The following is a 14,126-nucleotide window of genomic DNA, read 5'->3' on the forward strand; positions in this document are numbered from 1 at the left end:
GTAGATAATAGTAGTATATATATATATATATATATGATATATATATATGGTCATGGTCATATATTAGTTTGTGGTTTAATGGCATTTAGGTTAGGATTAGGGTTTGGATTATCAATCATTAATCATTAATGATATCAAAGGTGGGAACATTCCTAATGGAGCGTTAGCCAGATTTGCAGGATTTTTATATACTTTTTGCCAAAAAATCGTAAGGACTCGGAAATACTCGTAACTAACTCGTACCTATTCGTAACAACACGTAAACAGGTCGTAACTAACACGTAAAAGCTTCGATGAATCGTAATATATCCGTAACAATCCGTAAAAGCTCGTAAAATGCCCGTAAGTTGCTCGTAGTTATCCGTGATAACTCTTAACAAATCGTGGAATTTTGCCGTAAATACATCGTAATAACTCGTAATAATCCGTAATAAACCGTAATTAGCTTGTAATAACACGTAAATCGCTCGTAAAAGTGGCCAAATCGTAAAGATCCGTGTAGTTTTACGAATTGTGCGATCCGTAAGGACTCGTAAGAAAAATTCGTGTATGTGATAGGGGTATAAATATGAACTCTCTACGTGTTATTCTCGTAATTCTTTTGGACCTCAGTTCTACTTTTGATACTGTGAACCATAGAGTCTTGCTTAAACGTCTAAGCAACAAAATTGGAATTAGGGGAAAAGTGTTAGGTTTCATCTTACTTGTCTGAGCGTAATCAGCGCATCTCGTTTGATGGTGGTTGCTTTGGCAATTATCGGCTCCAAACAGCAACTTTTGAAAGTTAACGCTTCGTAACGGAGTTAAAGCTAACGCTTACGGATTTGAAAGTTCGTATTGGCAACTCTGATATCCATCCTGTTTCATCAGTGCGTAACTTATATTAGGATCCTGGTTCTAATTTATCCATGTCAATGCATTTAACCAAAGCCTGTAAGGCAGCATTCTTTTGGATACTCAACATTAAACGTATAAGTACATTTTTATCTAGCGGCAAACTAGCTACCAATACATGCTTTCATAACCCACCGACTAGACTATTGTAGCTCTCTTTTGTATAGACTTCCTAGCACTGAGCTGGCAAAGTTACAAAGAGTGCAGAACGCTGCAGCAAGACTGCTGACCTCAACTAGAAAATATGAACGTAGTACGCCTGTTTTACATGAACTGCACTGGCTGCCTGTTAAATCAAGAATACAATTTACAATTTTATTACTTAGCATTACATAGTTTAATTAGTCCCGAATTACATCAGAGATTTAATTACTGTTAGAGAACAGGGACATTATCTTCTGCGTTCAAATACAGTGTGCAGTATAGTGTTGCAAGTACCAAAAGGGAAGACGTTGCGGTCATTTATTTGGAGACCGCTCGTTTAGCATGGCAGCACCAAAGCTGTGGAACAAACTTCCGTCGACACTCCGCAATATTTAAACACTTGGGTCGTAATGCTAGCTTTGAAAGTACTAAATGTTGACCCATATCTTTAAATTAGCTCTTAAAGTATAGGATTTTATTTTATTTATTGATCAGATAGTCAACTTTGTTTTAATGTCATGTTATCTAGCAGTTGTGGCGATATATCTCACATGTACATAGTTATTATCATTTAATTTTATTGTTCAGTCGTTTGCGATATCGATGTACTGCGCTTTTGATCATTTGATGTAAAAAGGCGCAATATAAATAAATAAATAAATATATAAATGATCACGAACGTACACACTCTCGTTGATGACATGGGGAGCGGTGCCCCGCCTCGCTATGTGCTGGTTATTTAAACACTGCACGCCCTAGTCCTTGGCTACATTAGCAGCAGTGTTTCCTAGTGAGTATTCCAGCCATTTCTCCCCTTCTTCCTCTTTCTCTTTCTTTTTCCTGTTCTTCGCCAGGGTTTATTCGCTCGCTTTTCACGCTGTTCGTACTTCTGCTTATCATGTCCGAGTGTCCGCATACTCTAGATGTGTAAGATATAATGGCAATTCCTTTGCCGGTTATATGTTTGTCACACTGATCCGCCCCTTACTGATGATGTAGTATTGATAGTTCTAGTTTATCTTAAAAGTTGGATGAATTCCGCTGCAAAGACAGTTGTTAACCGTAGCTGGGCGGCCGAGTATGAAAAGCGTTTAATGTCCATGTATATTTTCTCTGTTTTCCAGCCTTGCTACTACTGTACGACGTGACCAATCGGCACAGTTTTGACAACATCAGGGTAGGTGCACATAGATCGTCGTGGTATATTCTCGCGAGACGTACGAAGTTTGCTACGAAGTTTGCGTGTAATTATCGTAACTGCTCGAAAACGTGTCTCTATTGCTTTAGCTACACGACAAAAAGCCGAGTGCATGTGAGCTCACGCAATTTCCTAGGCGCGGCATCAGAGCAAAACCCGTGTGTATAGCTCATGTACGGTCGTGTCGTATTACCTGAGTCTGAGTGAGCTTGATCATCCGCATCGTACCATGAGACATGCGCTGAAGCATTCTCTCTCTCTCTCTCTCTCTCTCTCTCTCTCTCTCTCTTTCTCTCTTAAGTTCTGTCTCTATCTCTCCCTCTCTCGCGCGCGCGCGTCCTCTATCGTTTTCTCGATGTATCGTTTTCTCTGTGTGTCTTTCTCTTCAATCTATCCGTCTATTCACCTATCTCTCTCTCGCTCTATCAATTTATCTATCTGTCTGTGGATCTATTTAACTGTCTATCCATGCATCTAGGCACCCACCTTTCTATACGCATAGACGCATGCATGCATTTATTCAATCAATGTACCCATCCATCCATCCATCCATCCATCCATCCATCAATCCCTCTTTCTCCGCGTCATCTCTGAATCGTGTCGGCGGGGTATGCACGATGACAGGTGCGTACCTAATTAAATACACACAGCTGAAAGCGCCCCGAATGACTATATAGGTTACAAATGCTATCCGTGAATCGTAAATTAAACATTTTTATCGTCTGCTTTTGGTTCGCGGTTAGTACTTTTAACGAGAAATACATGCGACTACTCTCACCCGATCGATAAGAAGTCATTTTGCAAATGGGACAAAAAATTCCGATCCTGCTACTTCTTGTCCTATATAGAACAGGAGTGGATATCCTTTGAGCGTGGTGAATTTTCGGGAAAGGCACGCCAAAACGGAGAGGAGGAGGCAGTTTGACGAGTAACTATGGAGAGGAACGCCAACAATTAGTGGTTTTTATTAATATAGCTGCGCAGTGTATGTGTGTATGTGTGTATGTGTGTATGTGTGTATGCGTGCATGCGTGCGTGCGTGCGCGCGCGCGCGTGTGTGTGCGTGCGTGCGTGCGATATGACTTCATATCTCATTTTTGCACGCGATAGTTTCCTTCGCTTTTCGCTGGTTCTATTCTGTTACCGCCTCAAACGTGCATCTATTTCAACCGTACCATCTACTAAACACCTTGCTAGCGAGCAGCATTGAGCGCCCACTATAAAGAGTCTCGGGAGGTTTCTCTGTATTTATTCATAGTCTCCATATTGGACGGGAATCACATTGGTGAGTTAGGTGGGTTTTAATTGAATTCTGGGGTTGATGGGGTTGTGCGCCTTGTTCGCGGTAGCGTCGACCTTTTGTACCGTACAGCGTGGGCTGCCCAGATACTCGAGTGTTCCGTTGTGTTTATTCATATCTGACAACTCAATCGCGCTGCGTTGGCGGGTTTTAATTGAATTCGCCAGTGCGAAGGTACGGCGTGTTGTCGTCTGCGAACGCGACCTCATGTGATTGCAGAAATCTGCTGAGAAAATGCTGCTTCGTCACCCTCGCTCGCGCTCGGCCCGACACTGCGATTGGATTCTCCTCATGCTATCGGCATATTTGTCATCGTCGTTGCTGTGCTCGGGGCGGGCGACATTATGTTGTCCTGTTGTGCGACTAGGTGTCGCGTACGACAATGACGCTGTCTGCTGCTCGTCGGATCGTGTGAGTGTTTGAAAGCGGGAGTGTGTGAGACTCATGGGAGCTTTAGAGAGGGAGAGTATGTATGCGACCTGTGTATAGTATTCGAGAGCAGAGGTGAATGTTGTTTTTTTTAGAGCGGGAGTGCATGCATGACTTGAGCACGGGGTTCTAGGGATGAGGTATATGGAGTTGCTGGTTTTTAAGAGCAGCTAGGCTGCATGTATGTGAGACTTGTGAATGTTTAAGGGCGGGCGTGTGGCGTGGCACTATTTTCTCTATTGAAGAGAGCGATCACGAAAGAGCATTTGAGAAAGTGGAGAGTGAGGGCGCAAGCAAGAGAAAGAAAGAGAGAGAAATAGAGAGAGAGAGAGAAAGAGAGAGAGAGAGAGAGAGAGAGAGAGAGAGAAAGAGAGAGAGAGAGAGAGAGAACGCGCATGCGAGAGGGGGCCGGGAGAGTAAGAGAGCAAGCAAGAGAAAGAAAGAGAGAGAGAACGAGAGAGAGAGAGAGAGAAAGCATGCGAGAAGGGGAAGTGAGAGAGCAAGCTGGAGTAAGGAAAGGAGAGAGAGAAGGTGGGGGGATGGGAAGAGGAACAGAACGGACCCGAAGCGTGGATGACAATATGTGAGCCATTATACAGCCACACACACAACTTCAAACGACAGCTTCACACAGCAACCGACATCTCAATATCCACCATTGACGCAACATGGCACAGCGAGTGCATAATTATATGTATACCACACCTAGCCGTAGCTATGTTGTCGGTACATACAATACTGCATCCGAACACAAGAGTAGGTTTACCTTGCGTGCGTGCGTTCGTGCGTGCGTGCTCGTGCGCCTGCGTACGTGCGTCATGCGTGCCCGTGTGCCTGCGCATGTGCGTGCGTGCCTGTGCGCCTGCGTATGTTGTGGTGTTGGGCAGTCTGGAATGGCCGCGGCATCATGTACGCGGTGTATGCGACAGGCGGTGAATGAGCGCGTAGATCCCTGTAGTTGCTTCCGTATTGGTGATGCTGTGACAAAAGAGAGATACACATATGCACACGCGCACACGCAAATGCGGGCACACACGCGCACTTAATTGTATCTTGCCTCGAAACGAAGTTCGTGGGATACTAGTGGTCATCTCGCAGGATGCGCCGCCGTCCGCCGGCCGCCTGCCGCCGCAGAGATTTCCTATCGTGAACGCTCTACCTGGCTGCATTCTACCTCGGATCATCTTCAAATTAAAGAGTCGTATCAGTAAGCGATAGACGCCTATTGTTTTGGTGTGGGGCGAGTCATGGGCGTTGGCCAGTGGAGCACTTCATTTTTGTCGAAATATTCTAGAACCTGTAAACTTCTGCCACTTTTTACACTGATTGTCATGAATTATACTTGTATTAAAATGTTATTAAAATTTATGATTAAAATTAAATAAAAAAATAATAATATGAAACAACGATGACTCCGCTCACACCCAAAGACGGATTGGCGTCTTCGCTTATCATAACGCACCTTCAGATAAGCCGAAATTGAAGATGAATCCGAGAGTCGGGTAAATAATCGGCCCACCAGGTCAACTGACATTTAGTTTCAGCCTTTACCTTGACCCTGACCTATGATCCATGATGTTTGTGGCGTTGCTCTTCCGCTCGTCTAGAACTGCAGCCCGCTAAATGTTGACCGTAGCGCGAACCTAAACTTGGTGAAATGGGCTTAGCAACATTGTGGGAGAAGGTCTGTCGCATGCCAAAACCGACCGGCCGCACCACTGGCGCCCTTGAGCCTTAGTGATACCTGTCACCGTCGACGTCTGAGCTTTCGCTCTTCGGCGTTCTAGGTCAACCAAGCTTCCATATACTTGCAGCATCTGACGTGGCACCAACCAGTCTGTCCTAACAAACCTTGTCTTGTGACTGTATAACTTTCCGACTGCCTCTAAGTCGCTAGCAGAGATTATTCAGGTTCAGAACTAGGAGTCAGCTGGGGTACATGTAGGTGTGGCCGACACTTCGTCGTATTCTAGTTATATAGCTCTTTAGTGTGGTAGCTAACGTTTGTAGTGGTGTTTGTCGTGTCGAGCGCGGATTATGATATTCATTATTCTCATTAAATCTATCGGGAAGCTGTCTATAGGCGATGCACGTGGTTTTCGTATAAGCCGGAGCTCATAACATATTGGTGTAATATTCTCGTCCTAGCCGATAGCCCCCATAATCCGATTAGCTCCCGTGAGTCCGGATAGCTCCCTGATCGAGTAGCTCGCCGTTTATTCGGATGAGTCCGGGTGATGCCATAGTAGCTCCCGTGATTCGAATAGCGGGCCCGTGATCCGAATAGTCTCCCGTGATCGGATACTCCGTGACGGAAAGTCTCTCCGGTATCGATAGCGTCCGTGATCGATATGCTCCCCGTTATTCGAATAGCCTCTCCGGTGATCCAATAGCGTCTCGTGTATTACGAGTAGCGTCCCGTGATCCGCAATAACGCGCCCGTGCATTCTGAATAGCTCCCGTATCGGATAGCTGCCGCGGGGAGTCGGATAGCTCCCGTGGATTACGATAGGCTCTCGCGGATTTCCGGATAGGCTCCCTGATGCGATAGCTTCGCCGTTATGCCGATAGGCTCTCGTGATGTGGCCAAGAGCTCCCCGTTATTCGATAGCTCCGTGATCCCGATAGCTCCACCGCTGATCGATGAGCTGCCTAGTATTCGATAGCTGCTCGTATCCGAATATGGCTCGCCGGTTATGCGGGATAGGCCGCGGGTGATCCAATACGCGGCCGTGATCGATACGCTCCCGTGATCGAGCTCCGTCTATCGATACCTCGCGTGATTCGCAGTGAGCTCCCGGTTATTCGGATAGCTCCCGGGTGATCCAAATAGCCTCGGTGATTACGCATGAGGCTCCCGTGATGCGCAATAATCGCCCGTGAGTTTCGATAGCTGCGCCGTGATCGGATAGCTCCCGGTGATCGATAAGCGTCGCCGTGATCGTATATGCTCCCGCGTGGAATCCGAAGTAGCTCCCGGTATCGGATAGTCGCCGTTTGTCGGAACGGTCAGACCGTCCGGTCGATTCCAAGCACTCCGTTATTCGAGTGTGATGCTCGACCGGGGTGATTCGCCGCCGATAGCTGCCCGGGTGCAGTCCGATCAGCTTCCCGGTGATTCCATAGCTTCGGCGGCTTAGATTCGATATCCCGTGACCGAGATCCAGCGTCGCCGGGTTGATCCGCAGCTAGCTGCCCGTTATTGGAAAGTCGCCGTGATCCGAGGTAGGTTCCCGGCGCGTGGATGGCTCGGATTCTATTCGCTCCCGTTATTAATTTCCGATAGCTTCTCCCCCCGTTGATCCCGATATCCCGTATTCCGTATAGCTCTCTCGTGATTCCAATGTCTTTGCTTCCTGTATTTCCTGATAGCTTCCCGTTATTTCTATAGCGTCCCGTCTTGATAATGTTCCGTAATTATGTGCTCCCGGTATTCTCGTATACGCGTCCGCGTTAGTCGTATTAGCCTCCTCGTGATTCTACGTATTTAGCTTCTGCCTGTGATATGCCGATTAGCTGCCCTGTGATCTCAATTAGCCCGCGTTAATTCATTAGCTCTCCGGTCCTTATTCGATTAGTCTCCCTGTGACTCGATACCACGTGATCCATAGCTCCCGTTATTTTCGATAGCCGCCGTGTATTCCGGATAGCTCCCGTGATCCGATAGCTCCCGTGATCCGATAGCTCCCGTTATTCGATAGCTCCCGTGATCCGATAGCTCCCGTGATCCGATAGCACCTGTGATTCGATAGCACCCGTGATCCGATAGCACCTGTGATCTGCTCTCTGCGTGCACACTGGGGGGGGGGGCATCACAGCGCGCAATTAATTGTCGGTGCCCAATGTCAAGGGATTCAAGTTCATAGCGGCAGAAAGGCGCTCGCTGTTGGCGTAGCGCGAACATTTTCCTAACCGATTTCATATATATTTTCGCGCCGGAGAACATTGCAGCTCGCATCGCTGGCGACGGTTGGCTCAACTCGCTGTCGTTGCTTATTGCCTCGCCAACTAAATTATCAGCTTTTTGCATTTTCGCAGTAGAAAGGGGGAAGAAGTGCGGTGAACGCAAGCGACACAATAACTGGTAGCTATGGCGTTGCTCAGAGCAATATCCGAGCTTCGTGTATGGAGCGTGAAAAACTCGCGCGCATATACAGTAAGACCACAGGCACTTGAAGCGTTTCAATAAAATATAATGCTAACTAAATACGAAATCTATTTACTACCAAATTCTTAATTTTTTTTTATATACTCTCTTTCACCTATTATTGCCGACAGTTTCCTGTAAATTCCGTCCAAATCCTACGTCCAACCATACGCTGGCACGCTGCCGGCGCCATTGCTTTCGCGGCGCGACTGTTGCACGCTTACACTAATATATATAGTGTTACACTATATATAGTGTTACACTATTATAGCTTACACTATATATATTAGTGTAAGCGTGAAACAGTCGCGCCGCGAAAGCAATGGCGCCGGCAGCGTATGGTTGGACGTAGGATTTGGACGGGATTGACAGGAAACTGTCGGCAATAATAGGTGAAAGAGAGTATAGAAGCATTAAGAATTTGGTAGTAAATAGATTTCGTATTTAGTTAGCATTATATTTTATTGAAACGCTTCAAGTGCCTGTGAGTAAGACACTCGCTATGCTTGCCACGTTAAAAATATGTCCCAATCGCGATGCTAGTCGCCGTGTTATATATTATTGGAGGTTATCAACCCGCTGATAACAACAGTACATTGTAGAATGTTCATCGTAACTAGAGGTACTTGAGTGTATAACGCAAGTAAATCGCTATATATGATCACATTTTTATTTATGAGCTTGTTGCTATAGGTAGCTTCCAGAAAATCTTGCTAGAACAAGCCATCTTTTAAGCAGGTTAAGGGTCGTGTGCACAACAGTATAATTAATGATATCGATGCACTGAAGTAATTCACAGAATAATTATTTCTCCTCATATATAGTTCTTTTAAATAATTAAAATGTGGCAAATATCATCCCCACTGATGCACTTTCCGTGGTTATTGCTGCATATGATCGGAGAACACCGTGGGTCGGCGCTTTTCTTAGCAGACAACTGATGAGTCATTGTATGTTCGCAATGCCCACTATACTAATCGAGTTGCCGAGTAGAGAAATTTGACTGAACGTTGCAATCGGGTATATACAAGGTTTTTTTTGTGGTTTCCTGATGTTTAGACTATCCTGCACCGGAATCCATCGGGTGCTACTTTGGCACCATTGGGAAATTTTTTATCACAAAAAATGCAGATTGTATATTTTCCCATCTGAGTGCGTATAAATTAAAGGGATAGGCATGCTAAACTTGCAATAACTTCTGTGATATTTAGTCAATCCTCAAATACCCGGTAGTGTTCTGCTCATGAAACACTCATGCACCATTTCCCCGGCACCACTCGCCTGTAGCTCGCACGTACGCTGCCCGGAGAGTCGAATTGTCGTGGCTTCTAGGGTGAACTGACGGGCAGCGTCTACGGTTTAATTCGAGGTTTCCCCGGCAGCGAAATTTTTTTTCCCACGAGAAATCCGGACCCACCACAGATAGTGTTTTGTAATATATGGTGCGTATATAAGACGGACCTGGTTGTATTATAGTTAGTGTTAGGGTTAGGGTTAGGTTTAGGGTTAGGATTAGGTTGTATAAATTTTGCATTGTTGCTTCGAGGTAGTCGAGTGAATGGAGTGCGCTGATTGGCTGGGGTCCGGAACTCTCGTGGGGAAAAAAATTTCGCTCCCCGGCACCATCGCCTGTAGTTCGCGCGCACGCTGCGGGGGGGGGGGTCGAATTGTCGTGGCATCTAGATATTATGATTAGACAGCAAAGCAAGAGGAATATCCAGATCATCTGCGATGACACAGATCGATTTGTGTTGCTTATGTACTTCTACTGGAAGAACAAGCTATCAGCTCAAATTACAATGAAGAAGTTTGATGGCAAAGTGATCGATATCAATGCGTCTGCAAATAAACATGATGACAAGTGTCTGCAGCTCTTACCTCTGCATGCTTCGAAAGGATGTGGCACAGTCTCTTATCCTTACCACGAGGGAAATTTAGCAGCTCTCAATGTATTGATGAAGCATGCGAATCTATGATTATACATTAATGGTGATCGTGATACAAGAGTAGATGATTTGATTGAGGCCGGCAAAAAGTTATACTGTCTTCTATATGGTGCCAGGCAGCGTGTAAGCATGAATGTTTTACGATATAAGCTGATAGTTGCAGTTCAGGTAAACTTTCTATATCAGATGATTACCACCTGAATTGAAGGTGAGATGTGTAAATGTATAAATGATATCTCATGTATAATGTATTTATATTAGAACATAGTAGAACAGTGAATTTTAGAGATATAATTACTACATAATTGTGCGCTAAGACCCAACTAACATGTAAAAGTTTCATATAGAGAAATTTGAAATATACATGTGTAATAGACTGGCAATCTATGGCTTCGCTGATGGTTTGTGGTGGCCATTTTGAATTCTTGGCTTCTGATGGTCGTATGTTGTGGGTGTAATTAGTCTAGAATTGTGCATGGCTGTAAATGAGCAAAGCCATACCAAATGTTTGAGGATTGACCAAATATTACAGATGTTATTGCAAGTTTAGCATGCCTACCTCCTTAATTTATACGCACTCAAATGGGGAAATTCAAATGAGACGTCAACGCTTCAACAATAAGCAGGGCGCATAACTGATATCAAGAGTAGATAATATAACTATATATTATATTATATTATATTATACTATTATAGTAGATAATATAACTATATATAACGTTATATTATCTACTCTTGCTGATATATATGTCGAGGTATAGAAATTGCGTGTGATTGCAGCTGCGCGGAAACTACCATTAAAGTGTTACCGCTCGCGTTACTAAAAACTTCCGCTACATCGCACGCGACCTGCGCGACATCTAGTAGAAAAGTTAAAACCGCTGCATTATCCGACATGGCCGGCAGCAGAAAAAGTCGTTAACGGCTTGTTTCGCTCGCGTGTTTGCGTTAATGCGGCGAAATCGCTTAGCGCCTGTTTTCCGGGAAATATAACCCTGCTTAGTGATTAAAGCTATTTGTGTAATGTTCTGTATGTCGCTGGTTATTATCATCAAGTGCTCGTCTCTGGGGGGGGGGCATCATATTACAGTACCCGTATAATGCAGTTATTAATACGCTATGGTATAATACATTTTAACAAATTAATCTTTATGTTTGATAATGGTCTATATACCTTATCACAAACATATGTAATACTTTTATGTACATTGGCTCATAATAATATAATACTTTTGAATAAATTACCTTATTATACTTTCGCATAATTATCATGACATTATAATTAAATAGCTTAGGGCATAATACATTTAACGCAATCATCTACGATAAAGATGCAGATATGGTGGTATAAAAATATATTGAAATGTATATTGAAATGTTTGTGATTATATATACGAAGACAGTGAACTCGATAAAATGGTAGCTGCTTCTTCGCCTACTACGCGAATCGCCACCTTTCTCGCTATCAACGCTAGTGGATATATGTTGGCGCAGAAAACAGGAATAAACACGCGAACGTGAAATGATTGGTTTTTCGAAACGACGCGACACGCTGATGCGAGGAGCTATTGTAAAGGCATTATGGGCACAGATTCAGGATGGTGTGACAACGCGCTTCAAGAGCTACCGCTATTTTTCTCCTCTTACACGACTCCTGCGAAATGTATTACAGCTGTACGTAATCACAGTCCTCCGCTCTCTCCTCATCTGTCTCCTATCTCCTCATCTTGAGCTTCCCTCTTCATCTCTCTCGACCTTCATCACCTCCCTTTTCCCTCCTCACGTCTTCCTTCCCTCCTCACCTCTTTCCTCCTTCCTCATCTCTTCCCTCCCTCCTCACCTCTTCCCTCCCTCCGTATCTCTCTTTCTTCTAATCTCTCCCCTCCCTCCTCACCTCTTCCCTCCCTCCTCACCTCTTCCCTTCCTCCTCACCTCTTCCCCCCTCCTCACCTCTTCCCTCCTTCCTCATCTCTTCCCTCCCTCCTCACCTCTTCACTTCCTCCTCACCTCTTCCCCCCCTTCTCACTTCTTCCCTCCTTCCTCATCTCTTCCCTCCCTCCTCACCTCTTCACTTCCTCCTCACCTCTTCCCCCCTTCTCACTTCTTCCCTCCTTCCTCATCTCTTCCCTCCCTCCTCACCTCTTCCCTCCCTTCTCATCTCTTCCCTCCCTCTTCACCTCTTCCCTCCCTCCTCACCTCTCTTCCTTCTAATCTATCTTCTCCCTCCTCACTTATTCCCTCCCTCCTCACCTCTTTCCTCCCTCCTCACCTCTTCCCTCTCTCCTCACCTCTTCCCTCCCTCCTCATCTCTCCTCACCTCTTTCCTCCCTCCTCATCTTTCTTCTTTCTAATCTATCCCCTCCCTATTCACCTCTTCCCTCCCTCCTCACTTCTTCCCTCCCTCCTCATCTCTCCCCTTCCTCCTCACCTCTTTCCTCTCTCCTCACCTCTTCCCTCCCTCCTCATCTCTCCCCTCCCTCCTCATCTCTACTTTACCTCAACCAATCTCGTCATTCCTTTCTATTCACCACAACTTTTCTTTTTCTCTTTCTTCCAATCTTACTTCTCATTTTACCCCCCCCCTCTTTTTACCTTGACTTAACATGCCCGCTCGATTCCGTACGAATATAAGACCCATCTGATCATTAGCATTTATATAGTTTACACGATGTGTTTCCATTACTGCACCGTATTATGCATTTCGCGATCTTTCCGCGACGCTACATGGTGGCACCTCTGTTTCAGGCGTGGTTGTCGGAGATTAACGAATACGCACAAGAGGACGTCGTCATCATGTTGATAGGCAACAAGTGTGACGTCACGTCGGAGAGACTTATTCGTAAGGAGGACGGCGAGAAACTTGCCAGGGTAAGACGATCGAGGCTGTAGTATGGTTTCGTAATTAAAACTGTATATGGACCTTCCTGCGAACTTGTTGCTCTACTTCCTTTCCAACCTTCCGTTGCGCTTGCTGATAACACCGTCCGCGATTCCGTGATCCACCACCACCACCACCGCCGCCGCCGCCGCCGCCGCCGCTGATCATCATCATCATCATCATCATCATCATCATCATCATCATCATCATCACCATCATGTTGTTGGTGATGTTTTTAGTATTGCTGTTGCCCCTGCTATTAGTACGGCTATTCCTGTGTCATCATTTCAACGGGGTCTGTGTGAGTTATGTGTTTATAACGGTCTCCTGACAGTTATCCGGCTTGTTCTTAAAAAACGTGCGCGTCGTTTTGTAATGTCAAATTATCGCCGATTTATAGGTAAAACGCTGCGATAGAATCCATCCGGGACTTGAGGCGCAAGCCTCTTAGCTGGCGTCGTCTATTCTGTGACATACACACACACACATGACGCATGCCAGCATATCGGCATGGGGGCTTATGGGCCGTTTCCTTTTGCGGTAATAGCGCTGTCGGATTACAGGCGCAGCTGAAATCTCCATAAGCGTCGTTATTGTTTTTTTAAAGCGGCTAGCATATCGCTCCCGGGATGTTCCCTGGGCCGGAATTGCCACGAATTACTGCCCTTAAGCCTGGAATATGATTTGTCGCTCGTTTGCTGACGAAGGAATTGATGTATTTTCTTTTACTAAATCGAATGAAAATATTTTTGGAAATTGCAAAACACAGCCGCGAGGCCACAGTCGATAATTGCTTCCGACGCTAAAACAAATCCATGATTATCTGTTCTGACAATCGAAAATCATACGTCTATACTTATCGGATCTACTACTCGGATCTACTTGGAGCCCGATCCACGTTTATCTGCTGGTGTGATCGAAAAATCTCTCTAAACTCATCCACTCGTCTGATGAAACATCAATATATATTTATCCGCTCGTATAATCTACTTTGCCCGCGAACGTTTGCGTGAGTTCGTGCGTGCGCGGTGCGCGCGTATGCGTGCGAGCGGGTGCGTGCGCGCGCACGTGTGTATGTCTGGGTGTGTCTGGGTGTGTCTGGGTGTTTGGGTGTCTGGGTGTCTGGGTGTCTGGGTGTCTGGGTGTCTGGGTGTCTGGGTGTCTGGGTGTGTGTGTGTGTGTGTGTGTGT

General features: G+C 45.5%; 1 protein-coding gene across 1 annotated transcript in view; it reads left to right on the forward strand.

The window, feature by feature from the left end:
- The window catches only part of LOC106811401 (ras-related protein Rab-37-like), an 84,715-nt gene that overhangs the window by 66,774 nt on the left and 3,815 nt on the right, over positions 1–14,126 (forward strand). Inside the window, exons 5-6 of the mRNA XM_014814985.1 lie at positions 2,163–2,215; positions 12,804–12,926. Of these exons, the coding sequence (XP_014670471.1) occupies positions 2,163–2,215; positions 12,804–12,926 (176 nt within the window). The remainder of the gene's footprint in view (positions 1–2,162; positions 2,216–12,803; positions 12,927–14,126) is intronic.

The sequence above is a fragment of the Priapulus caudatus genome, unplaced genomic scaffold (assembly GCF_000485595.1).
Source record: "Priapulus caudatus unplaced genomic scaffold, Priapulus_caudatus-5.0.1 Scaffold535, whole genome shotgun sequence".
Taxonomy (NCBI): Eukaryota; Metazoa; Priapulida; class Priapulimorpha; order Priapulimorphida; family Priapulidae; genus Priapulus; species Priapulus caudatus.